This window comes from Acanthopagrus latus, chromosome 23, assembly GCF_904848185.1.
Source record: "Acanthopagrus latus isolate v.2019 chromosome 23, fAcaLat1.1, whole genome shotgun sequence".
Lineage (NCBI taxonomy): Eukaryota > Metazoa > Chordata > Actinopteri > Spariformes > Sparidae > Acanthopagrus > Acanthopagrus latus.
In genome coordinates this window covers 7,190,564-7,217,618 of record NC_051061.1, presented here as the reverse complement: position 1 = coordinate 7,217,618, position 27,055 = coordinate 7,190,564, and the positions used below count along the sequence as shown (strand labels likewise).

Here is a 27,055-nt window from a genome sequence, read left to right as displayed (position 1 = left end):
GATGATATTTTATCCTGTGTGACGTCTGCTGTTGGGCTGATGTTTAAGGGTATGAAACTGACAAACGAGCATTAACCGAGTTGACTTTAGTCTGGACTGATCTGCTGTCAGAAACGAGGCAGCTGGTTTGCCACCAATGTTTTATTCTTTCATGTCTCATTTTGTTTGGACGTCTTTTACAAGTGATCTCACGCTGTCGAAAGAGGAAAATCATTATTCATTCATCAATCATTATTTAAGAAACAGGTCATCCATCCAGCAGTACAGCTGCATCTGGTTAAAGTATCCCACCGTGAAGCATGGTGCGCACAGGTATAACTGATTTCATGTCATATTTATCAGACTGCTATTTGTAGATTCATGTCAATCGTTGAGGTTGTTGATGAATGCTGCGGCTTCTGTCTCTACATGCAGTACATTTCCGTTGCACTCGGTGACATCTGTGCAAGAGACCAAACAAAATAAAAAAAAAAAAACCTCTGGTAGAAATGGGTCACCCTTTGACTTCCTGTGTCGTTGTGGAAGAAGAGCTGAGGGGTGGGCGTGTGTGTGTGTGTGTGAGAGAGAGTGAGCGTGTGTGAGAGACTGAGCCCACGTTGTATGTGTGTGAGTGTTTACATGTCCTGTCAGGTGGTCCTGGTGGTGTGTGTGTGTGTGTGTGTGTTTGTGTGAGAGAGAGAGAGTGTGAGCGTGTGTATTAGAATGTGGTTTGACATTTAACTCCGACACAACCAAGCAACATCCGTTCACCTCACAGAGGATTCACAATATTTAGCCATGTCAGTAAGAAAGCGCACCGAGAGGCTGCTTTTCATCAGCCTTTCTCCGGCTCTCTACTTTCCATTTCACAAGAGCTTCAGCTGTTAACACATCATACCCAAAGTATGCCACGACACTTCACACACAAGAGAGGCGATATTTGTCATAAAGTGAATGCAGTATGTGCTGTTGTTACTCAAAACGCAGCTCGCTGGCCGGTGATGCTGGCCCAAATTGAAAAGCTGACGCAATTGAAGTGCATAAATTAAGCACAGCACACAAAGTGACTCCACTTGAAATAAACTGAAGGATCTAATCACCTCAGAATGATCATATAAAGCTGTTTAGCTTGTACAACTTAAATGCAATAGTCTGCTTAAATTAAGGTGGTTTCCTAACTTCTTTAAAGAAAAGGCAACCGTACAAAATACAATAAAACAAAATACAGCAAGAGAAGACTTCCCACAAATGTTATTTATTTGCAATTATTTAAATGTATCATAATCATGATAATCATAATTATAACATTGTATAGCACTTTACAAAAGGAATCCAGCACATGAAAAGAAAATAATGCTGGAGGAAGAAAATAAATAAAGTGATCAAAATAAGATTTTTAAAAAAAGGAATAAATCAGGCTGATAAAAAACAAACATTAACCGTTTCCCAAAACTTTTATGTTGAGATAAATGCACTGATACTTCACGGGAGAATGTTTGTCCTTTTTCAGTTTTCTGCCCCCCTGAGCCAGTCTGTAGCCTCACCTGCAGTCTCCAGAGTAACCAAAGACAGACAAGATCTGAAGATAATATTGACCAATTTATCCAATCTGTTCAAAAAGTGTGACAATTCATTGAATTTGTGTTATAATTATTGATGTTTAGTGACATAAATGTGATTAGAATAATAATAAAAACTAAAAGCTTTTTTTTTTTTAAAGGTGCACTGTTGAACAAGACAGTTGAATATCAAACCAATCTGTGGAATCAAACTAATCATCACCATGTTAATGTTGTAAATGTAACCTGAGTTAGAATTTCTTTTTTCAGAACTACATTGTGCACCTTTAATTTCTCCTCGATAAAAAAAAAAAAATAAATAGTCCCCTCCCTCTGCTTTCAAATGGAGAAATCCTGAGTGCACGACTGAAAATAAAAAGTGAAGACATGAGGTGAACAGACACAACAAGCTCAAGTTCTGCCTCAACACTTTCACAGTCATTTAGAGTGAAAACTTCACAATGCACACGATAATCAACAAACGGTAACAGATTATGCCGTAGCATTTAGCTTGAGTTCATAACAACAGATCACAACCATTTAGTTTGGATAAATAACACAAATATTTAAGTATAAACATAGAACAAATATTGGGTCAAAGTGCTGATCATCTTGGCTTTGAATGGTCATCCAATGATTGTTCTACCTGTATCCTGTATCTTTGATAAAATGAACCTCGTACTTTGTCTTTGCTATTGATTTTTACTCAAGTGTGAATATCTTTTGTTAGACTGGAGGACGTTTCTTTGCTCTTCACAGCCACAGTTTGCTCGCCCTGCCACCAGCCTACAGAGCAGCTTCTTCCCTCAGACGCAACTCATCCTATACACAGTTCTTCACCACCAATATAGTTTTAATTTTTGACTTGGCTGGTTATTTATCCATCCGTTTAAATAGCTTTTTTTTGTGAGTAGAATTAAGGGCTCGCAGATAAAATGTTGTTATAGATCATAATTAAGTTGAATCTTCACATCACAGGATGGACTGCAGGATGTGTGGTGCAGTGTGCTCATTCTGCCACTAGGTGACATTAGGTAACTGAGCAAACCTTCCGCTCTCTGGGACCTGATTGTTGACTTGTCTGCGTAGCTGAACACTGGCATATTAATCATTTTTGATGCAGTCCCTGCACACTGATTCAATAAATATTACCTTCAGTGTGCTGCGAGGGACCGTCAGGCCTTCATCCAGCTGCAGTCTCGGCCTGTTTAGATTTCCTCTGCTTGCTCGGGTCGATCCATGAGGAAGCTTTGACCAGCTGGCCGGAGGAGATGGAGAGGGAGACACAGGGAGCACATAAAACAGAGAGAGAGAGACAATGAAAAACATTCCTTGTAAATTCTGCTGGCTTGTTTTGGATCTGCCTCCCAGTGGAATGGGAGCATCTGGGGTCAGGGTGACTGTGTGTTTCCTCCTCATTACCTGGAATAGTAACAGAGAGCCAGAACTCTGCTGCCAGGAGGAGACACAGCAGTCACAACCACCACAGGGGTTGAATCAGTCAGGGCCAACGTATAAAAGCGGTTGTAACAGAGCAATGAGGATAACCAGGAACAGCTTGTTCTGAAGGCAAAGGAGACACATTGTTCAAGCCATTTATATATAAAGAGGTGTGGATGACTATAACTATCACTATAAATCTTGTGTTTTCAGCTAAAAAACACAAGACCCAGTGACAGACAGTTTAAAAACAAAAGCCAAGACTTATCAACAAAGCTGAAATCCCCCCAAAAATCTAAATACAGGTAGTAAAAGAGCAGATGAGGAAAAGGCTGGCACTGAAAAAAAAAGCAACGAGCAAAAGAGCTAAAGACTAACTAAAGAAAAATACTAAAACTTAGCCAAGAAGCCACAGGGAACAAAAAAACCATCAGTGACGAGAAACCACAGGCTTAAATACAGAAGGACTAATTAACAAAAGAAACACTGGTGACCAGCAAAAACAAAGGAGGGAAAAAGACAAAGACAGGAAGAGTGAAGAAAAACATGACACATGAGGAGGGAACAACATAAAACAGGAAATTACTGAACAAACAACCACAAACCATGACAATAAACTATTTATATTCCAAAGCCTATGCCCTGTGTCTTTAAAGGGATATTCCAGTGTAAGTTTAATCCATGTTCTAACACACCGTGGCACCGAGTACGACCCCCCCTCAAGAGATAAAGTTTGCAGACCACTAGCTTATGTAGTCTTAGCATCCTCAGAAACGACTGCACAACAACAATACACTGCAGCAAATGGGTCCAAGTATTAATCGCCATCAAAAAGCCACAAATAATGCTCAGAACAGCACCAAACAAACAGGGTCCCAGCACATATTTCAAGGCATCAAACATTTGATATCGTTGCCGGCTTTGTCGGAAAAGATAAACAAAACTCACCTCTCCAGGTGCAGGCTCATTGTGGGGAAGCCCTGTGAGTCGATTACCGAGTGCAGTTTAGTTCCGCAGCTCAGTGAATATCATTACTGCTGGACTCTACTGCACTCGGTAATCGACTCAGAGGGCTTCCCCACAACAAGGGGGGTGAGTTTTGTTTATCTTGTCTGACAAATCCTGTTTGTAATGTTGCTGAAGTTTGGTGCTGTTCTGAGCATTATTTGTGGCTTTTTGATGGCGATTTATACTTGGATCCATTTACTGCAGTGTATTGTTGTTGTGCGGTCGTTTCTGAGGATGCTAAAGGTGTGTTAGAACATGGATTAAATTTACACCGGAATATCCCTTTAATAATATTATTATTTGACATTTATATTATTTCTGTCATGGTGGTTCTTGGACCAGTGTGCAGGATTTAGTGTGAGCCACTGGGAGAATCTGAATTTAATATTAATAATTATGCTGTCATTAATGAATGATCACCATAGATTAAGAATGGCTGTGTTGTAACCTTAGAATGAGCCGTTTATATATACAGAAGGTGAGGTGACGGGTGTTTTGTTTGTTACTGTCTGCCACCTCACCGCTCCATGCCACTAAATCTTCACAGGAAGAATCAGTAGTTCAACATTTCGGGAAATGGCATTATTCGCTTTCTTGCAGAGGATGACAGGATTAGTTCGATACCACTCTTGTGTGTGTTAGCTTAATGGGCTAGAGCAAACAGCTAGCCAGCCAGTTAGCTTAGCTTAGCATAATTTCTGAAAAGATGGGGAAACAGCTCTGGATCTGCCCAAAGCTAACCAAAAACATCCTGCAGTACTTATGTAGATCACTGCCGAGCACATTATATCCGGTATACCTTCGTTACCTTTGTTTGTTGCTAGCTGTTTCCCCCAGTTTGTAGTCTTTGTGCTATGCTAAGCTAAGCTAACCAGCTGTTGGTGTTAGCTTTGCACTTAACCTTGGATGGATTTCTGATCTTCTAGTTTGGTCAACAGGCATTTACTGTTTAACATTCTGAACATTCACAGTGTGCTCGCCAAGTGTCCGTACCTGAGTTGAACCGCAAGAATATCTGAGGTCGGAATTCAACCAAACTGTGAATGTGATGCCCCGTGATTATGTCAGCCGCTAACAATATGTTTCTTTTGTTATGCCTCTGGCACCAAAAGTCGCCAATCGCCGCAAGATAGGAAAGTGCAAATATCTGATTCCTAAACTTTAAAAACAGCAGCCGAGAAGAGCAGCATGGCTCACCTGGAGGGTGAAATAGAGGTCAGTTGACTTCGCGGTCAAAGCGAGCAAAGAATCAGATGAGTGCAGTGGTGGCTTTGTGTGATGCTGCTGCTGGAGATCATAAAACAGACACCGAACAGAGGGATTAATAAGAACTTCTGATTTAAGACTGCAGTGCGTCCAAATAAAACACCACCTAATAGAATACCAGAGCATTTCTGGACCCAGACGGAACCGAGAGAATTATGAGCCCCACTGGGGAGGGGAGTGTCTGACTCCTAAAGACAACAGATAGTCAGTGTTTACAGAGAGATAGCAGAGGCTGCATCAGGTGGTGTCAGACGGGTCACTTAGTTTAGGCCCTAAGTTTACATCGACCAGAAAAACCAGAGGAATGTTCCTCTGATGTAAGTGCATAACAGTGTAGGAAACCCTCGGGACCACTGGCGGTAATGTCCAACAGCTGTGCTCGTGTTAACACGTGCACACATTCTGACTCTTGTTCTCCGACAGGACGGCGTTTTACACGCAAACAATCTCATCAGGGGTCGCGGAAGACTTACTTCACCTTCCGCTGCATCCTTGGCAGTTTTCTTCAATTAAGAGGGAATCAGGAAGTGGTTAGAGTGTGTGTGTGTGTGTGTGTGTGTGTGTACAGTTAATGGGCGTCCGGTCAAGTGAGTAAATAGGTCAGTTCATATATTCACACACATATTTGTCCATGTGTGCGCCAGGTTGATTTATGAATGGCTGAAAAATTGTGGCTCCAAGCCAACGCTTGAAATACCGTTTGGTTTAATTGCCCCACTTTTAAAAGCGATAAAATGTGAGTGATCTGAGAGGAGAACATCTTTATGGTGGCTTTGCTCAAAAAGGATCGGTATATATCACGCTCAGGGTGAGAAGCACAAATTCTGGGATAACGTTCTGTTTGTGTGTTCCAGGTTGCAAGTCGTATAAATGTAGAGAATCTGACGAGTCATCATCATTTCCCTTCTCCGATTGATCAGCAGCTAAAGAGGTGATTAATAGTAAAATTCTGAAGGGAAACTGGGCCACAAACAACATACGGGATAACCAACGTCAGCATTTAACAACTTCCTTGCTGATATTTCTGTTTGTTTGTTAGCTGATGTCTATAGGAGGCCAGCGGGTTATCAAATATGTTGTTCTATCTTGAAATACAGCCCTATGTCCCTCCAGATTGTTACTATCCATTGTCTGTTCAGCTGCTGATCAGTCAGGAAGTGGAGACACTACAACAAATTTGTCCGATAAAGGAGGAGCTGCTGTCTCTAGTCTTTATGCTAAGCTAAGCTAAACCCCTCCATTTCTCAATAGAGTGCTATCGATGTTTTCATTTCTTTGCCAGAAAACATGTTAGAGCCCACTGAGCAAAAACATATCCAAAAGACGTCTATTCAAGGTCTTTGCGTGGCGTTGAAAAGACTTCAACGTTAGCCTGCTCATGGTACAGCTGATGTATAACTCGTCTGGTAACGTGCACGTCTACAGAGGTTTAGGATCGGGGTTTAAGTCTAGCCGGTAGCTTCTGCTAAAATGTGCCCGTCATAAAGACTTCCTCTTCAGACGTCTGTGACTGAAGTTAGAAAGATGTCAAAAATAACATTGTTGTAATTCCCAAAATGCTGAAACATTCCTTTTAAAGGTCACATGCCAAAAGTAAGTTGGGAGTCGCAGCTTTTAAAAATAATCAAGCGAAGGCCCAATACGCTGTGAGAAATTCCACAGATAAAAGAAGGTGCACCAACAGTGAGATGAAAATCCTGCCTGACAGTTCTTTGGTTCGGCCTTTTGGTCCAGAAATTCAGACATTTATATACTTCGTACTCTCTAATCATTTGGTTGAATCTGTGAAGATCATTTCATAGTTTCATCTGCCTGGTTGTGCACAGAGCTCTTCAGTGACCAGTCCTCCGCCTTGTCCCTCTCTCATGCTTCACCTCCTTCACTGCAGCCTCCTCTCTTTCCCCGCCGGTGTATCCCCTGTACTCTGTGCTGTAATCACAGGTTTCTCTTGCTTGCATTTTGTCTCGCAGCTGCCTCTGAAGCGCAGCATCACAGTCTTAATTTGGGTCTGGAACTGCTCAGATTATAGCCTCTCGCTGCGTGTGTGGCTGCAGCAGATGGGAGGAGAATGGAGGAATTCAGCACAGAGGAAATGCAGTCCCAGAGGAGGGTGACCGGGAGTTTAGTGACTTTTGTGAATAGACCCGGAGGAGTTTGTCCGCCAGTTAAAGGAACAGTTCACCCCCATGCCGATATAAAGTAGCAGTTTCTGGAGCCTCGTGGCAACAACAGCATTGCATCGTTCTCCTGAACAATGGAGGAGCAGAAGATGGGGACGTCATTTGAAATGTTTAAACTATCATAAAAATAACATAAATCGGCCCTGTACAGCTTGGCTGGTATAATTCAAGTCTCCAGAGGCCCAAGCTAATAGCATTAGCGCACACCTTGTCAGAAATAGATAAACAAGTTCGACCTGGTGTTAATGCTGTAAATGACATCTTTTCAAATCAATCAAGTCGTCCAAAGACTTGGAGTATGCCTGATTGTTTGTTTGTTGCTTTTCTTGTGTTTTTTTTCACACTTTCAAACAAGTCCCCATCTGCTTCAGCCGTTCAGGAGAATGCAGGATCTCCATTTTGCTGTGAAGCTCCCTGACCAGAAATGTTTAGCGGACAACAGGACTTCACCGAGGGAGTAGATGCTGAATTTTCATTTTTGGGGTGAACTGTCCCTTTAAGCTCCATCCTAATCAGTTATCTTTGATTGGCTTTATCCAGTCCATTAGCATGACTTTCAAACAACTGTTGCCTTTCAAAATAAGACTTACAACCAGGCTTGCTGGCAACAGCCTGTCTTCCCTGTCAGATCAATGCGCAGACACTTGTTGCCTGAGAGCGCGTGGAACGAGGAGGGATCTAAAGGAGAGCCTCACTCCCACAGAGCCGGGGAGAGGAAGAGAGGGCTGCTGACTCAGGAGTCTCTCTCCTCCTCCTCCTCCTCCTCGGACTGAAGCGGCTGCAGAGACGTGAACGAGGTGAGATTCATTCCGATAAAAAAAAAAAAAAGAAAAAGAAAAGAGAGAGAGAGATCTCTGTTAGGTGCGGGATGCGCGCAGGTTGCATGGGTGCTGTCGTGATGATGAGTTAGTTTTATGAAGCCGAGAACTGATTGCAGCTGCGGTTTGTGCTCGACCGGACCGGGACACGCTTCCATATCCTAAATGGTGGAAGTCTGCAAACTGTATATGAATCAGTGCTGTTTTCTATACTGCTACTGCGCATTGTATATATCTGCTTGTTTTATTTTATTATTATTGTTTTACTATACTTTTAGGCTTATACTGTAACAAAAAAAAAAAAAGTAGGGATCCTTCAAAGCATCTAGGCCACAACAGATCCAGCATTTTTGCATATTTCAAGTTTTCCAGTTCAAGTGGGATTTTCCAGTTATGTAATGGTCCCAGATCAGCTGTATGAGCCATAACAAACATGCTGAATGGTCATCTGTGGTTCAGTGTGGAAGTCCCATCACAGCCTCAACACAAGCTGCAGATTTCCACTGCAAGACACATCACACCTGATGAAAGACAGTCATGCTTTGATTGAAGGTGCAGCTCTCCTGTGCAGCGGCCAAGCCAAAGATGGAAACGCAGAGGCACATATACTGCCAGTGCACACAACTGGGAAAGCGGTAGACATGGCTGGTTTCACTGGCCGCCCATATACATGAGACAGACATGCAAACGACTTCAAATGCTACAGCCTCACTCTTTGTAGTTGTAGGCGTCTGTAGACCTTTTTTGTCTCTTTGTAGTCGTTTTGTGTCTCCATGTGGTTATTTTGTCTCTTTGAAAAGTCATTTTGTGTCTCTCTGTAGTCGCTGTATGTCTCTTTGTGGCCATTTTGTGTCTCTTCATAGTTGTTTTGTTTCCTTTAGTACTTTTGTTGTGTATCTTTGTAGTCATTTAGTCTCTTTGTGGTTGTTTTGTCTATCTAGTTTTGTATCTTAATGTAGTCCTTTGCACCTCTTTTAGCTGTTTTACATCTTTTACTTTTTGTGTCCCTCTGTTGTCTCTTTGTCTCTTTGTAGTTGTCTTGTGTTCCTGATCTTGTTTATGCCTCTGTATTTGTTTTGCATCTCTTTTTGTTCAGTTAGTCTTACTTTGTTGTTTTGTGCCATTAAGTTGTCTTTTGCATCTGTTTTTGTGTCTCTTAATTTGTTACTTTGTAGTTGTTTCTTGTCTCTTTGTATTTTAATATCATTTTTCTATATAGGTTACAATTGTTTTTACCTCACTTGATTGTCATTTTGCTTTTTTAATTTTGTCATTTTGCGGTCTAACATAACAACACCACCACTGTGCATTCTCAACATGACCACCATGATTCTGACAGAAAATAAACTGTGTGGTTGAGGGTACATATGTGTACCTAATGTAGTAAATAGGCTAAATACACTCTGGTCCTATTTAGCTTTTCATTCCAACCAGAACAGCAACTGGGATCATTTACGTTCATTGTCGTCACATTGACGGGGAACACCGTCAGTTCAGGTTTAAAGTTGCACAACTACAACAGTAAATTGAGTTTCTAAACATTGAAAATGTGTTTTTGGTCTCTTGCTGCCCCTCCATGTCCTATCGTGCATGAAGAATGTAATTGTCAGTATGGATACAGCTGTCCTGTATAAACACAGCAGCACACACTGTTCCAGTTACAGTACACAGAGACTGGCTGATCACTGGCAGTCTGGCAGACAGCCATCGCTTTTCCATTCAAAAATACTCATCTCGGCTCTCCGTCCAAAATAACCCACTTCACTGACTCTCTCTGGATGAAACTGTAAGGAGTCAATCCTCCTGAGCTAATTAGTGGTGAATTATGGGTGGCCTGCAGGGTAATTTCTCTGTTGATTTATGATCCTTGTGCCACTGCTCTCCTCCTTTGTTTTGGAATTTACTTTTGGGACTTGGATGAGAGGTGCCTGAGTGAGTCAGAGGTACCATTTGACCTCTCAGTCAGCTCTTTGCAGGGCAGAAATCCTCTGTGGCATTTAATTTAAGCCACCAGTGAAATGTCACTCACTCATAGACTAATATGCTCCTTTTTTTCTTTTTTTTTTTCTTTTTTGCAAAAGAGTCTTTTTTTCACATTTCTTGACTCCTATTGCTTCAGCCTGGGGTAAAAAAATGTTTTTTCTGGCTCGGGGTCGAAGCTCCTTCTTTCACTTTTCCATTGCTCTGGGAATGACATTGAGGACAAATAACGGTCTTATTTTCTTAGCAGCTGCTGAACAACTGATATTTGGGCTGGTAAATATGTTTCATAAATCTAATCCAGTACTCTTTGCTGATGGTGATTTTCCTTTTTCCGTCATGTGAACTGATGACTCTTTTTTTTCTCATTTTTCTTGTTTGTCTAAATAATTTAAATGTACTTCAACATACAATTATGTACAAAGGTTTACTTTTCAAAGCAACACAATTGTTTTATACAGAATCTTAACTTCATATTCTGTATCATGATCACTTGGATCTGTTCTTGTAGTCCCTGCACAATTCACTGTTTTAGCTCCCACACAGTGAAACACCCTGCCTCATAGTATCAGGCCAGCTTTCACTTTGTGATAATTAAAAAACATACATACAGTATAGAGCGCCCTTTTTAGCCATGCTATCATCTATGAATAGTAATGTTGGTTGGTGAGTCAGTACCCTCGTTTTGTACAGCCTAGAATAGCTCCTCCACTACTCGATGGATTGCTGTGAAATTGTGTACATTTGTGATCTGCAGAGGAAGAATCATAATGACTTCTTTGACCTTGTTTTCCCTATTTCCCTGTGTAAACACACTTTAATGTTTAAAATTGGTGGAGTTACCCTTTAAATGTCCCTTTCAGTTGCTTTACTGTGATGTGTTGTTGAGCATATTTTTGCGGCACGTCTCCAAGTTCAACCTGATGTTATAGGGAAAACTGGAAATGTAATGATATTAAATGATCCCACAGCTCTTCACTGACTGTGCAGAGTTAGCAGGGTCCAGATTTGCCAGTAGAAATGGCCTCAAAGCATCAGAATCTGAAACTTCCAGTCATCTGGCAGTTTCCTCTGTTCTTTCTTCAGGCACAGTCATGTTGGATGTCCTCCTCCTTCTGTCCCTGACCTCCCCGGTGGTCTTGGTGCCTCCTCCGGGTGCTCCTCCTGTCCCCTGCAGACGCTGCTGTGATGACGTGGAGCCAGAGGAGGGCAGCGGAGCCGAGCCTCCCATCGGTGTGTTCAGCCATGTGCCGGAGGTCCGCACCTACATCAACATGACCATCCTCAAAGGTAACAGTATGGACCATTTTAGGTCTCATGCCAAATGGCAGTATTTGCTGGCCATTATAACTCTGAGACCACTTTTTCCATTGGCTGATGCAATTTGATTTTCTAAATAAGGCCACAAAACTGCATATTTTGAAAAAAAAGTAAGTACTTACATAACCTTAGTGTTCACTTCATGAAATAGAATGAATCAAGGAAGGAGTCTTAATGGTCAAACTAGCTTCTACATATTGTATTTATATGGAAATTAAAGGTGCAGTACGTAAGAAATGGCTACCTGTTGAATTCTTTCTCCAAAATATGGGGAAGAATATCCCCAAAGTAACTGCTACCTGCTGTGAACTGTAGCTGCAAATTGTAGCTGCCATCCTCTAGTTAGCTCAGATAGCCATGTAGCTAGCAGTCCCATTAGCTGACTCACAGAGGGTTGGACCTCTGGGGCTAGCGGGCTAGCATGCTAACTTTAACACAGATGTCTTTGACATAACATCAACACTGATATTTCTTCACATTCTGTTGACAAGTTTAGTTAATTTCACCTTTAAAATTGCTTTTAATGTCTTAGTTTCTATCCTGAGTCAGCATAGTTTACTTATTTCTGTTGTGGTGACTAATATTCCTGTTTCCAGGTGACAAAGGAGATCGTGGTGACAGAGGAACACCTGGTAAACCTGGACACGAAGGCCCTCCAGGCCCCAGGGGTCCCACGGGCTCCACAGGCTCAAAAGGCCAGGCGGGTCTTCCAGGAGACCCCTGCAAAACCCAGTACTCCGCTTTTTCCGTCGGCCGTCGCAAATCCCTCCACAGCCTGGAGTCCTACCAGGCGCTCGTGTTTGACACGGTGTTTGTCAACCTGGACGACCACTTCGACATGTTCAACGGGAAATTCGCGTGCCGCATCCCGGGGATCTACTTCTTCAACGTCAACATTCACACGTGGAACTTCAAGGAGACGTATCTACACATCATGCACAACGACTCGGAGCAGGCCATCGTGTACGCCCAGCCCAGCGACCGCTCCATCATGCAGAGTCAGAGCCTGATGCTGGAGCTGGAGCTGAGCGACGAGGTGTGGGTCCGCCTGTACAAGAGGGAGAGGGAGAACGCCATCTACAGCGATGATGTAGACGTCTACATCACCTTCAACGGATACCTCATCAGAGCGAGCATAGAGGGGAAATGAATGGCAGCGGGAAGGTCGAGGCGGAGGTTTCGGCTGGTTGGACTTAAACGCATTGGACTGACGTGGGAGCACAAAGGAATTCACTGTAAAATCATGAAACTGTAAAATTCTCTTATTTCTTTCATATTTAGATAAACACGGAGCCGGAATCGGAATAGTTACTGGAGAATGAGCAATACCTCTCTGAGAAAATGTGAAGAAATAATCTGACTTAAAGTCATCGCCCCTACGGAACAAAGTGTTTTCTGAATTTTGGCGGTTTTATGAGAGAAATAGTTCAATATTTTTGCATAATATGAGTCTTGAGGAAATGGTACACTGCATATTTATGTCAAACTGCTAGCTAGAACCACCAGCGTAGCATAGCCTAAAACTGGGAAAATGTTAACCTGTCTCTTTACACCTCAGAAAAATTATTACATTTGATTTGGTAACAGAGCGAGACTTCTAGGCTGTATGTTAAGCTAAGCTAATTAGCTGCTAGCTGTAGTGTGTATCTGTTTAGCCCCACTTTATTTAAGAGATGGCAGATGTTTACTGTTGTCACTCTTGTAGGATAACGTACTGTTTCATTGGTCACATGGACTGATATTTGAGATCTGTACATGGTGCTAACACCTGGTGCTAAGTGAACTTTTGTTGTATATAAACTTTGTGAAAATGCAGGAAGCACAATGTTCCCTCCTACTAAGATTTAATGTCTCATGGTGACCTTCACATTTTTTTGGATTGTATCACGTTTTGTCCCGGACAAGTTTGCCGGAAGGTGCTGAGTGTCCTCCCTCTCTCCTTTTCATTTTAGCGTCACGTCAACACAAAGTGGATGAATATCATGTCACCTGGAACACCAATGAATACCAATATTGCCATTAAGCCATTACTCAATCAGTATAAATGTGTTTATGACTGTATTATCATCAACCATTATTCACCATTATTCATACTACATAGAACAACAATGTCATCTCTACCCTGACATGTCTTGCGTTTATGTAGTTCCTCATTATGACCACTGGGGGCGCAGTATACACTGATGATTCGTCTCCAGCGAGGTGAAAGCTGAAACAAAAAACTGCTTGGTAATACTATAATTTGTAGTCATAACACTAATGTACTAAGTTTGTAGACAGTTTACTAATGATGTTGAGGCTGAACATTGAGCACAGTTCCTCATTGTGACCACTAGAGGAGGTACTGTCATTAACTAAAATGCTCCCATGTCACACTTCCAGTGAAAGATTTCAAAATAAAACAGGGAAACGGGCAGCTGTGTTTCTTCTTGCTGTTGTTTATGTTAAGATTTACAATTATGTTAACTAGTAACATTAATGAGCGCCACTGGGTGCAGTGGTTACCACTGGCACCTCACGAAGTGAAGGGACTCATGTTCGAACCTGCCAGCCGGCTGGAGCTCTTCTGTGTGAGGTGGGTTACCTCCAACTTCCTCCAACCATCCAAAGACATGCAGGTTAACTGGTGGCTGTAAGATGTTAGTACGCGTGAGTGTGAGATTGAATTATTTCCTCTATATGTAAGTGCTGTGATGAACTGGGAACCGGTCCACTGTGTATCCCGCCTCCCGCAAAATTTCAGCTGGGATCAGCAGTTTTTGTAATTTAAGGACAGACTTGTGTCAGAAATGGTGAAGTTTAAAAAAAAAGATCCTTGCAGTCTGTCATCGCAACAGTCTTGGTAGATGGGGAGCTAGTGAGGGATCTCACATCCATGTCGCAGATTTTACTGCCCTCACAGCCGGGGTTTGTAGAAGATTTTGACAAACATGAACACAGTGACACCCTCAGGTGGCCATGGAGTTTTTGAGGCTTTGTAGCTTCAGCATTACCCTGAGGTTTATTTTCTCCTGATTTCTTTGACTTCATCAGCTTTTTGCTGTTGTTTGGTGTTTCAAATATGATACATGATACTCATATAGTGTCATAAATGTACTGTGAGGATTCTAAGAGTGTGTGTCAGGGCGGCATGTTGACTTATCAGGCACAAACATCCTGAGGCTTCCTTGTTTTTTTTGCTAAAATTGGCAGGATTTCCTGTTAAGCTTATTGTGGCTACACTGGTGCAGTTTTCCCTTCCAGCTGTCCTCATACAGGGCCCCCTGCCTTACTTCCCACATCAGTCCTCACTAAAAAAAGGATCTATTGTGCTTCATGGTTTTGAGACAATACCAAGATAACTCTTCACTGAAGGACATCTCATATTATGCTAATATGGCAGGGCAATATTACTTTCGTGTCAGTGTAATATAATATCCTTATATCATATAATGCTGAGACAGAACGGATCATTTTTTTATGCAGTCATTCACACAGATTTCAGTAAGTGATTGGCACAAAAGCAGACTATTCCATTCTCCATCATGCCCACAACCTTTATTACTCTTGTACAAAGACCAGATGATGAACAACACCATGACACTGATAAAACTGAATGATTACTGTGCATTTTCCCGATGTATGAGTGAAGGAACAAGATTGGCCGACTGAAAGCTCTCTTGTGATTTTCTTTCACAAACACATGAACCACAAAAATAGATGTTTTTTCTCTTTTTTTTGTCTGTGGCACGATTTAATGTTAGAAGTTGGCATGAGGTCAAAATATAGGAGCAGGTTTGGCACTGCAGCTTCAACAAGCCTTCAAGCTGTTCAGAGCATGAATGTTGTTGAAGCGTCCGCTCACTGTGGACAGAGATGATGAAGACTCTACGCTTTGGAAAGAGTCATTCACACAGATTTCCCTTAACGAAAGCAGCATGTGCTCATAGGTTATATTCTGCCAATAAATAAACTGTTTCCCTTTGCCTTACAACATTATTCCATACTACCATGTTGTTGTTTGCACTTTTGAAGAAAACGGACAAAGAGGAAACTGCTCACACAGTTAAGCTCAGGACAGTAACATGAGGAAAATACAACAAAAGAACAAAATAAAAATCCAAAAGAGATGAAAATCTGACCAAAACCTGCTAAAAGGGAGTGTTCTGGGTTTTCTCTGCTTTCCTGTGTGTAACATTTAGACAAACATGGAAAACGCACCAAGTAATGATGACACACTTTTGGGAAAACCAGCCATTGATGCCAAGTAATTCATTCAGGAGTCAATGTTTGATTAAAAATAATAATAATAAAAAACAGTCAAATACTGTACACTTACAAAACAAACAAACCAAAAGGCAGTGGACAACACTGAGTCAATAGTGTGAACATCTTCATGATTTGCAGAACAATGTGGCACCGAGCACATCAATGACATCACATACAACACAGATCACACAGTAATCCTATCTGCTCCACGATACACAGTAATGCACTGCACACATGCACACTGACAGAGTCCTCACAGCATCATGAATCAATACAAATCCCCATGAAGACAGTTGAGCTGAAGGGCTCTTTTGTCTCCTTGTCCTTCCAAAGAATAATCATACATGACAAACAAGGCCCAGTATATCAAATATACCTTGTTGTGGCTTCATACAGCTCTCACTGTATTGTGTTCCAAGTAAAAATTAAGTCCTTCTACAAAAATACGTTGTTTCTTTTTTTTGCGGTGTAAACTTTTGCAACCAAAAGGCACTATCTTAATCATCTTCTCGTATAAAACATGTAGCCTGATCCTTGTCCAGATCATGTTGTGATTAACACTGATTCTAACTTTGATTGAAACATCACTTGGAAACTGATTAACATTGACAACAGCCTCATCCTGAAATGTTCCAGCTGTACTTAAAGGTTCAGTGTGAATTTAGGGCCAGAAATGGGATACAATACTTACAATTATGTTTTATCAATTTATGTATAATCACCTGAAAGTAGGAATCATTGTGTTTTTGTTACCTTAGAAAGAGACTTTTACATCTACAGAGCGAGTGGGTCCTCTACCATGAAGGCTGCCATGTTTCTACGTCAGCCCAGAATGGACAATGCAAACATTGGCTCCAGAGAGGGACTTTCACATTTCTCGCTTTTTGCAGGTGAGACAAGGGTTGTTCAGTTAATTGCAATCTGCAGCCTCACCATTACATGCCCCTAAATCACTCACACTGGACCTTTGATATGCAAGCGTTGACCAAACATGTGGAGTAATGCATCTTAGCAACACACCGAAAAACACTCCCTCTGGCTCCTCGTAATGTGCTCAGTTCCTCGCTACAACATACTTCGTCCTTGAAAATACTGCCCTTTAAAAGTGTCCATCATATTGAGAGAGGGAGACATCAACACTGCTGCAGTCTCCAGGGTTACCTAAAGTAGTTCAGTGTGAATAACTGCAAACATGAAAAAATGCTGATGATAAAACTCAAGCAAAAAAAAAGTACTGAGTATGTTCCCTTTAGAAAAGCACACAGATGCTCGCCTGTGTACATCCAGCTGAGATATGAACAAAAGAATGTTCAAACTCAAGTTTTCTGCCTCAAAGACAAGCCGAGACACATCCAGCTCCTCAGTCTGCTGCTCGCTGACGCTGCTGCTGTGCTTCTACAGTATACGAGGAGGCGTCAGTCTGACATGTGGTATCATGTTGAATAACGCAAGCTGCTAAAATGTCTAAAATGTAAATGGACTTCTCCATGCTGAAATGTTACAGGTTTGACGACACAGTATGGTTTGTTGTTAATGTGGTGCAGTGTGTGTTATGCAACATATGACAGTCTCCCTTATGAGTGTGTTAATGAGGTATAAAATAATTCCTCCTGTCTCTGATGTTGATAGCTGTCAATTGTACGTGTTCAACATGAAAATCCCTTTAATGCTTTACATAAACATTGCACTTGCGCCTAATGTGAAATAAATTAGATGACGATTAATACTTTAGTGCAACTACACCTTAAACTAATCAAGTACCACCTTGTCGCCCACATTTCCAATGCATCTGTGATTGTGTCAGAGTATGACTCTGTGACATCTTTTCAGCGAGGTTTCAAATATCCAGCTACGAAGCCTGTGTTGTCACGACACAAATGTGGCTTCAAAAATGACAGACGGGGCGTGACATCAAACTCAGTGGGGAGTTTTGATAGGAGGACTACACTGAATGTGAAGCATCTTCGGACACCCGCTGTTTGCAAATCAACACCTCCGCTACCTCCCTCTAACTCGTGTGCTTCTCGTTACCTTAGATTTAAAAAGTAAAACAATAATGGCCATTAATCATTTGGCTTCACCTCATTAGTGTGCTTCCTCAGAGCAGTCCTTAAAGATGCAATATGTAAGAACTATTCAATACTCAATAAACAAATATGGTGCAGCATATCACCAGAACAACCTCTGACTGCCTCTTACTGTAACTGCAGTTAGCTGTTCAAACTTGGACCTCTGGGGCCAGATGTCCCTGAGGTCCAAGTGTTGATGATTTTAGTTAATTCTTTAATGTGTTACATTTCTTACATATTGCCCCTTTATTAATGTGCACATTCAGTGTAGAGTAAGAGTGGACAACACATCTGCAAAGCCCAGAACATATAGAGGTGTCACTGTTGTTGAAGTGTAGTGTTATTTCATGACATTAAAAAAAACTGTATGTGCGTGTGTTCGTGTGTTGGTGCGTGCGTGTCTGGGTCACTCATTGAGAATCGAGTCCGGTCTGTGGTACCCGAAGAGCCTGAAGTCAGGTTCGTACAGCTTGTAGAGTTCCCTCCTCGCCTCAACAGGCACTGTGCTGAACCAATCAGCCTCCCAGCTGCTGGCCGTGAGGTTCCTATGAGAGGTGGGGAACTCCACCACATTGTCCACCCGCAGCTGGCGTAGTAGGTGCTCGGCGTCCTCCTCGGCCGTCTCCAGATGGCCCACAAAGTCATACTGGATCTGGCATGGGTGGCAGAGCCGATACACTTGCCGCCAGTGCTCGTTAAAGGGCATCTCCTTCTCAGTCTGAGGGTCCAGGAGGTACTGGATGAATTGGGAGAAGGAGGGGTGGATACCCACATTGAACGCCTCATCCACCGAGGCAGGAGGCGTCGGCTGGTTGGCGTAGCGGCGCAGCATGACCTGCGCAAAGCGCCGGTAGAAGTCTTCGTTGGGCAGCTCAAATTTATTCCGGTAGGCAGAGATGAGACGCACAAAGGGGTCCCTCACAAAAAGGAACTTGGTGTACTTCTTCAGCTTCACCTTCAAAAATCAATAAAAATTGTATTAACACATAACACAAAAGATGAAAGAAAACTCTAACACTTAGAGAGATGTAAATTCAAGAGCAGAAGTACACACTGACACGGCTGAAAACAGGTTTTGTGAGAGTGAGAACAGTCTGGAGCAGTTCCACCAAAAAAAGAAATTAAATGAATAAACTCATGTCCTTGTGTGGGAGGCACAGAAACACAGAGTGAATTAAAGCTAGCAGATGTAATAAGCTGATACTGATATCATGGGATAATGCTAGCCGAGGCAGGTTAAAACCCAAATGCATCAGTGCTGAGGTGGCGATCATAGTGAGATGCTTTGCGAGATGTGCTGGCATCAAAAATGTTTGCATGTGTGTGTAACAGCTCAGTACGCTCAGAGCTGCTGGGTCCAAGTGTGACGCCGTGGTGCAGCTTTAATTTAGCTCATATTAAACATGAGGCAAAGTCAGAGCACGTTCCAGGAGAGGTGCATGTAAAAGATAGTCACTCTCACAAAAATTGACGAGCATAAAGCCTCATCATACACCATGCAGCAAATTTGCTACACAAAATACAGGGATTAATATATCCAACTATGTATTATGTATACGATATGAATATGTATATGTGTATGAATATGATGTATTCCATCTTTATATTCACTTACTATCATCACCATATAGTGCACAACAGAGTAGTTTAACTGACCTTCATGAGGTGCTTTGCAAACTTGCCGTAACGTTTCCAGAACTTGTTGAAGGTAAAGTGCATGCTGCTGTTGTGGACCAGGTCCCTGGGGATGGCCAGTGGGTCTCTCTGGGGAACACCGTCCCTCAGCAGGCTTTCACTGAGGATGATCATGATGCGCTTCCAGTTACTGCACGCCACCTGAGAGGAGGAGGGAGCACATGTGAAAGTCTGAGCCACGAAAGCTGAAGATGAAGGAAACAGATGAAATCTATGTCTATGTATAAAACATGTTAAACTTCTTCTGGACTTGAATCAGTGTTAACACAGCAGTCAAACGTGCAGATGTGTGCATACCTTAGGAACATAGCAGTAGATAATGCCATGCCTGTCATCCACAATAAGGTGATCCAGCTCCTTGTTGGGAATGTCGTCAAACGAACGGTTTTTGCCCGGAAACACCACGCTGTCATTCGCGCACATCTCCTGCAGTAACCTCCGCCGCTGCTCCTGATTACGCACACAGACAAACACATTTCGTCATTAGCAATTATAATGAGGAAGAAATTTACATTCTTCCTACAGAGCACAAACAAATGTATACAACTAAATTAAAGGATGACTAATGAGAGGAGACATCAGGAATTCAAAAGGCTTTTTTCTCTTCATGTAGCCTGCATATAAATGGATTAGTGTTGGTGTTTAATCAATAGCTGCTGACTTTAAGGCCCACACAGGTGTTTCCACTTACTCTGGCTGATTAGACCGCTGCTCGTAATTAAATTGGATGGAGCCCTGCTGTTATTACATGAGGTCACCAATCTACTTGAAGCAACAAGAATGAGGAAGCTGTAATGTCTCCAACACAAACAGGTACAACTCAATTTATAAGTCAGGTCAGGCAGATGTCAATCAATCGCAGTGATTACACACAAACAAAGCTCATCTAGTTCTTCTTGCGTTTAGGAGATCTGGCCTTTGAGAACTTATGTGAGCTTTCTGTAAGAAATCATGTTGATATTTCTGAAAGTAAGATACTGAAGTTGAAGTATCATATTGGCACTAATACAGAAGTCCTCCCACAGTCTTTTCATGTCAGTTTCTATGGCAGGAATAGCAAAAGTGGAACTAATGACATTACCAATGTTCTATGTCCGTGTCCTGTTACACCAATGAGTCAGAATGCAGCTGGCTACTGGCATGAATGAAATGCAGCCATTATGAACGTGACTATTTATACATGTGCTTTATCTGCTATTAGGGCCGGGCCATTAAACTCATTTTAATTTCAATAGAATTTTGGCTGACAACGGATATGAAAACAAACTAATCTAGACAAAATGATTATTGTGCCGCATTCCGTTTCACAAAGACGCTCTCATTTCATTTTGTTTTAAATTCAGTGCTGCCTTTTACATAACCACTGTGTGCCTCTACCACTCTCTTAAAGAACAAACTGACTGTCAGCCAGGCTGTGGTGCGTTAAGTTCAGGTCACCGTGTGAGTCGACATTTGTGAAAACCCAGTCAAGCCAGCTGCCTGTTGGATTCTGATGTGCGTCTAAATGTGCTGTTTTGTACCGGTGCTTGGAGCAGCCAAAAAGGAGGAGGAGGACACATTTCAGCAACCCTTCCTCACATTATTCATTATAATAAGATATGTCTTGTTTTTATTTTTGCTGTTCAATTGTATTCAAAGTTCAAAAAAATCCTAGTTAAAATGACCATTTTCGGTAAATTGTAATAAATGTGTTATGTTTCCAAAGACAATGAGTCATCGTTTTAAATAAGGGCTGACAAAGTGGGCCTATGGGCCAAATTCGGCACACACTAAGGTTCTGATTGGCCCGCTAGATGTTTCTAGTGAAAAAAAAGTAAAAATAGAAACAATAAAAAACATATATCTAAGTTGATTTATTCCATTCAATTTACTATGAGGTAAATGCTCTTTAGAAATGCAGGATCCCTGATAATAATGTTGCTACGATATGTGTTTACTTTTAGGCTGTGACCCACCATTCCGTTTTAGTTTCTGCCCACCTAGAGATATGTTCTGGCCCCCCTGTTTTAAATAATCATATATTTCCATAATTGCACAGGCCTGCCTGCTGTAACATGTCAAAAGTTTTTTCATGTGTCAATTAAACATTTATAAGTAGATACCAATTATATCTTCAGGTTCTAACCTGTCTCTCACGGAGCTCTGCTGCCACTGGAGTCAGGTGAATCTTCCACTCCCGCCGCGGTATATATCGCTCCTCTGCCTTCTCTGATTGGTTACTTGTGTCAGCAGGAACAGGGTCTGTGGGCTCACCAGTTCCCGGCTCTAGAAACTGGTTAACGAAGGCATCGATGTCGGACAGGAAGGATGGGGTTCGGGAGGTTTGAGGCTGCGGCTGGGCGGGAGCTGGGTGAGGGATTTTGGGGCCCGGTGAGACGGGGGTGTGCAAATACAGATGTGATGCTCCGACGTCATCCCAGTAGATGATGATCAGGAGGATCATGAAGGCCGAGCCCAGGACGACGAAGACGCGGAACATCCTGGACGTTCCCATGGTGACTGTTACTTGCTACAGGGTCACCATGGCAACAGAGTCAGGGTCCAGGAGCTCTCTCTCAGCATGGTGATAGATAGATGGCAGCTATAGCGTAGCCTGTGGTCGGATGGAGCTCATCATGATGTTGGTGCACTGCAGGGGTCTAACTGGTCATCCATGGATTAACTCTCACCTCTGCTCCATACCTGCAGCTCCCTGCAGACAGAGAGAAAATCACTGTTATATATTCTATCTTCCTTGGAGTTTAATAACCACCTCCTTTTCCAAGTCAGATTATGTGCTTGCTTCATCGCTGGCGAGCATAGCGAACAAGAATGACACACAGATGAGCTCACAACCCAGCAGCCGGGTTAAATGTTAGTATAATAACAGGCAAGGCAGTGTTTTCAAAGCACCTTGGTAGAGCACCAGGCAGGCAGAGTTCAAGGCACAAAGTAAAAACAAAGGATGATCTTTCCCCGTGCAAATGAGAGCGAGGTATGGCTTTAACACTGAAAATAAAAACTGGAGCAAAGTGGGAACGTCTGACCGCTTATTGGCTGCACATTTTTGACAAGCCATGAACTGACTTTCTCCTTCACCTCTCTGGGTTGACTTTACTCCCACTCCCGCCAGTAAAATCACAAGTGGTTGTCAAATGTCTGCCTGTCAGGGGCTCTGCATACCATACAGTGCTAACCTCTTCACTGCACAAGCATCCCGCTGTACCCACAGCAGGCTTCCTATGGATTATAGTACAGCATCGGCACGCTTTAATACTGAGCACCTCTGAAGTAATAAAAGCCCCTATGTTAGCAACATTTGACAGAGCGCCAACAGCAAATATTTTACACACCAAACCAAAGATATGTTCTGTATGTGCAAAAACATACTGAAGCTTACTGTGCTCGTGCAGTGCTCGAAATAGCCCGTCGCTTTATGGAAGCAGACAGACACACACTGTCTGCTCTACCTTAAAATTCACGTCTTAATTCCATTTGTCTCTGAGTGTCTTTCTTCTTATTTGAAAGTGAGTTAAAAAGTCACAGGGCGTCACTTTTCCATTCCGACACCCTTCTAAATTTGGAGCTCTCTCGCGCAACAGTCCTCATATTATTTCCCCTTTCCTGAAGCTGAGAGAGGACCATTGACATGGAAAATCATCATTCCCCTCTCCAGAGGCAGCAGACTGCACTCCTGTTCCCCTCTGCACACCAACGAATTTACTGCTGCCTGTGTCCTCTATGAGTTATTTGAGTCTTTCCATTGTATAACACTTCATACTCCTACTCCACTACAAACAGCTCAGAGGAAAAAGTTCCACGCTTCCCTCCATCTATTCGACTGTGGCTGTTTCTAGTACTTAGCAAATAACGATTTTGGATACAAAACACTGGATTGTGCAATAAATTATCTTCTATTCACTCCACATAAAATATAACAATAGTAAAATGCTGTTTACGCATGAATGTGCATAACAATACTTAACAGAATTGCAGCAACATCTAACAATTATCTCATCATGGATCCATCTGCTGAACACTTTCTCTGTTTATGAATCATTTGGTTAAAGGTGCACTGTGTAGTTTTGGGAAAGAAATTCAAATCAGAGGCGAAGAAAAAAAAAAAACTGTTTTACTTTGTTTGTATATGGCGGACCCTGCCCCCGTTCTATCTTTAACCAGTGCCCTGAGGATCTTTTATAAATATAAGTAAATATTTCTGAGTTTGTATTATTACCTCATTAATATTGTACACATTTAAATTCTGAATTCAATATTTTTACTTCTTACTATTTAGACCAGGGAGAGGATATCACCACACTTGACACACTCACTCACACATTCTTTTGGGTTACTTCTTAAAGAAGCACTGTTTGGTTAAGGAATAGAAATTCAAACTCAATGTTAATGGGGTGATAAGTATTGTTTGTTTTTTCGTAACTGAAGAAACAAGCTGTTGTCAGAGGAAAACACTGTTTGAAACTAGAAAGGTGGCGGGGTCCACCAAATATAAACAGTTAGAGCTTGTGTCATCCTTTCAGGTCGGATTGTTTATTCAGTTTACCCAGTCAGGAAAAACTAAGAAAGTGTGTTTATTTTGTTTGTTTGCGCTAAAAAATAATCTGTCTCTTCTGACTGAAACTGTATCCCGGACACAACATTGTGCACCTTTAGGAAAAAAAAATCATTTCAAATGCAAATGTATCCCCTGCTGATCAACTATCAGTACATGACCAAATACAGGAGCCATGTTCCTGCACCATTCACACTAAGGGTACATATCTTGTTAATAACAGTGACATACCTGTAATGGAGTGCTATTACAGTAGGTAAAGGTAATTGAACTGTTGGCAGCCTGACTCTGAACAGCTGCCTCCTCCTCCACACGGGACAGCAGCTGAAGCACTAAATCAACATTTGGAGATATTGGGGGGGAACACCCCTTTAAAATGTTTATACGTTCCGTTGTTGACTTAAATATTTGAGGACGTACGCTCCTAACGCCTGTGCTGACTCCGAAGTCACGTTTCAGGCTGTTAATGACCAGTTGTTGGTGTTTAGTTGCGTTCTGACTGTTCTGTCCCCAGCTCGGTGCCGGTGTCACGGCAGCTGTGTCAACAACGCACGAAGCCGCACAGAGCAGCCAGCGACGGGGGGAACCACACCGTCCTGTCCGCAGCAGCCGCCAGCGGATGCCAGAACCGGACACAATGTCGCCTTTGACTGGGGAGCAGCGCCGCGGGGACGGGCTGTTCCTCTCGCCGGGAGGAGGGTTGGGGGGGTTTCGGGGCATGTGGCTCGGTCCGTCCAAGAGCCGCGTGGTCTCCGTGAGTCCAAACGGACGTGGAGACAATGCAGGAGAAGAGAGGAGCGAGCTCCAGCGCAGCCGGTGGGCTTTATCAACACACACACAAATATATATATATATATATATATGGGTGCCTCGGAGTCAAAGTGGAGCTCAACGCTGGAGCACATTCACACGCGAAAAAATGTTCCTGCCACCAACAAATGAAGTCTTAGTTACTTTTCGGCTTTCTTGTTATTAATAAGAAAGACGAGTAAAAGAAAAAAACAACACCTTCTCACCTCTTTTCGTGCCCGCCAGCTCCCAGCGCCGCGTCAGCTGCCCGTGATGAGAGGAGCCCCCTTTTTTTTTCTTCTTGGGAGACGGGAGCGAGAGCACGCCAAGCACCGCGAGACTTCGCTGATGAGGTTTCTGCAGAGTGAGCTCATAAGGGGGGAAGAAAATTTACTTTTCTGGGTCAGCTCCAGCAAAACATGTCTCTACTCCGGCGTGATTTATGTAGACAGTCTCTCTCCTCCCTCCTCCTCCTCCTCCCCCCCATCCCTCCCACAGCGAGGAGGGGGGGCTTCGCTGAAAATAACGTACCTGCAAAAACAAATGTCATCTTCACTCAAGAAATTAGAGCGAGGGAGGGAGGATCAGGAGATGTGGCTGTGGGGGATCTGTGTCTATTTCTGTAGCCCCGGGCTGACGCGCTCAAAATCCTGTTATTTGTGAACTTTTCATCCTGTGACATCAAACATAGCAAGGAGCCCTGGCACACACACACACACACACACACACACACACACACACACACACACACACAGACCATCATCTGCTTTCCATCAGCATCACACATTTCACACCCTACTCCTGACTTTTTCCCTCTTCTGAGTTCTCATGAATTTGCTCAAAATAACTTTTAACCTTGGCAGTCGTACCACTTTTAACACACACACACACACACTGAGCATCTACAAGAAATTATCACAAAATTCTCAAGAAAGGGAAATGAGGATCAGATTGAGAAAAAGGCAACATCTATATGGTGAATGTGCAAAGAAGTACAGTGAATAAAATATATGCACCAGTGTTGCTATTTTCAGAAATACTGCACATCGCTGCGTTTCTCTCCCAGCAGACGAGGAGATTATCCAGCACCCTTATGAAAGCGGTTACTCCAAATCCCCCTCTGGCCGGCCCACATTTGTCAAATTCAACCTTCTGGTGTCCTCTGAAAAACATTGCCTAAACACTGATTTATGAGCTGGTGAAATCAACAGTGTCCAGAGCACGAGTTAGAGGTGATATCGCTAAGAAACCACAGAAGATGTTGTGGGGTTTTTAAAAACTGGTGAGCTCTGAGTGAGGATATTTGGCAGACGGTTGGCCTGTTGAAATACAGTGTTTGCAATAAGAGCGGCTTCAATTTAAAGGCAAAGACGTGAGCTTTAAAGCTGGAATTCACAATGTCATAAAATTGAATAACAGGCCTTTTAAAGGAGCTATCACCAGCCAACAACTCAAACCAAAGTTAATGTAGAAAGAGCTTGCTTTCTGACACACCACTTTCTGGTCTGTCTCACAGGATCGTATTCTTCAGACTTTTTCCAAAACTTCTGATGTTCTTTCTGGTGAAACGCTCATTTGTTTTTCCTCTTCAAGGCTGCTGAGATTAAGAGAAGAGAAAAGTCTTTTGACTGCAAATTCTTAACTGTTTGGGCCTTCTAACTAATTTAATATTTACTAACTATTACACAGAAGGCTGTATTAAGAACCCCGGGGCCCCTGGGCACTGAAGTTTATAACCCCACCTTAATTATTTTGAGCATTCACTCAAGCTGACATGTCAAATGCACTGGACCATGACTTCTCAGTGCTTCGTAGCTCTGCTTTTCTATGCCTTCTAGTTGTTATTTCTGTGGCGCCTGATGCTTTAAAAAGGAGGCGTTCTTTCTTCTTCACTTTGTCTCTCATTCTCAGAGGCCCCTATCATGCTCAGTGGCCCAAGATGGCACATATGGGAACTCATACCAAGTCATATATGAACATTTGGTTCCATTTGATCATACAACCTGCAAATTCTAATGTAATTTGCCTCTTTTTCTTTTGCAACTTACTGAGTAATCCAATTGCATGAATAAGTATATATATATATATATATATACTGTATATATATTATTTATTTATTATATATATATATATATATATATATATATATATA

The 27,055-nt window shown here is 42.3% G+C and overlaps 2 protein-coding genes and 1 long non-coding RNA gene across 3 annotated transcripts; 2 read left to right on the top strand and 1 right to left on the bottom strand.

The window, feature by feature from the left end:
• Positions 1-8,023: 8,023 nt before the first annotated feature.
• Positions 8,024-13,964, top strand: c1qtnf6a (C1q and TNF related 6a). Its single transcript, XM_037087678.1, has 3 exons — positions 8,024-8,229; positions 11,317-11,520; positions 12,147-13,964. The coding sequence occupies exons 2-3, from the start codon at positions 11,325-11,327 to the stop codon at positions 12,698-12,700; spliced, it is 750 nt and encodes a 249-aa protein (XP_036943573.1). The 5' UTR covers positions 8,024-8,229; positions 11,317-11,324; the 3' UTR covers positions 12,701-13,964.
• Positions 13,965-15,065: 1,101 nt separating this feature from the next.
• On the bottom strand, positions 15,066-25,314 carry chst12a (carbohydrate (chondroitin 4) sulfotransferase 12a). The gene is made up of 5 exons (XM_037089997.1): positions 25,131-25,314; positions 21,688-22,254; positions 19,860-20,012; positions 19,524-19,703; positions 15,066-18,822 (listed from the first exon to the last, which is right to left on the bottom strand). The coding sequence occupies exons 2-5, from the start codon at positions 22,054-22,056 to the stop codon at positions 18,274-18,276; spliced, it is 1,251 nt and encodes a 416-aa protein (XP_036945892.1). The 5' UTR covers positions 22,057-22,254; positions 25,131-25,314; the 3' UTR covers positions 15,066-18,273.
• On the top strand, positions 20,327-21,266 carry LOC119014641. The gene is made up of 2 exons (XR_005073029.1): positions 20,327-20,375; positions 20,953-21,266. It is a non-coding gene; the product is annotated as an uncharacterized LOC119014641 (long non-coding RNA).
• Positions 25,315-27,055: the final 1,741 nt, after the last annotated feature.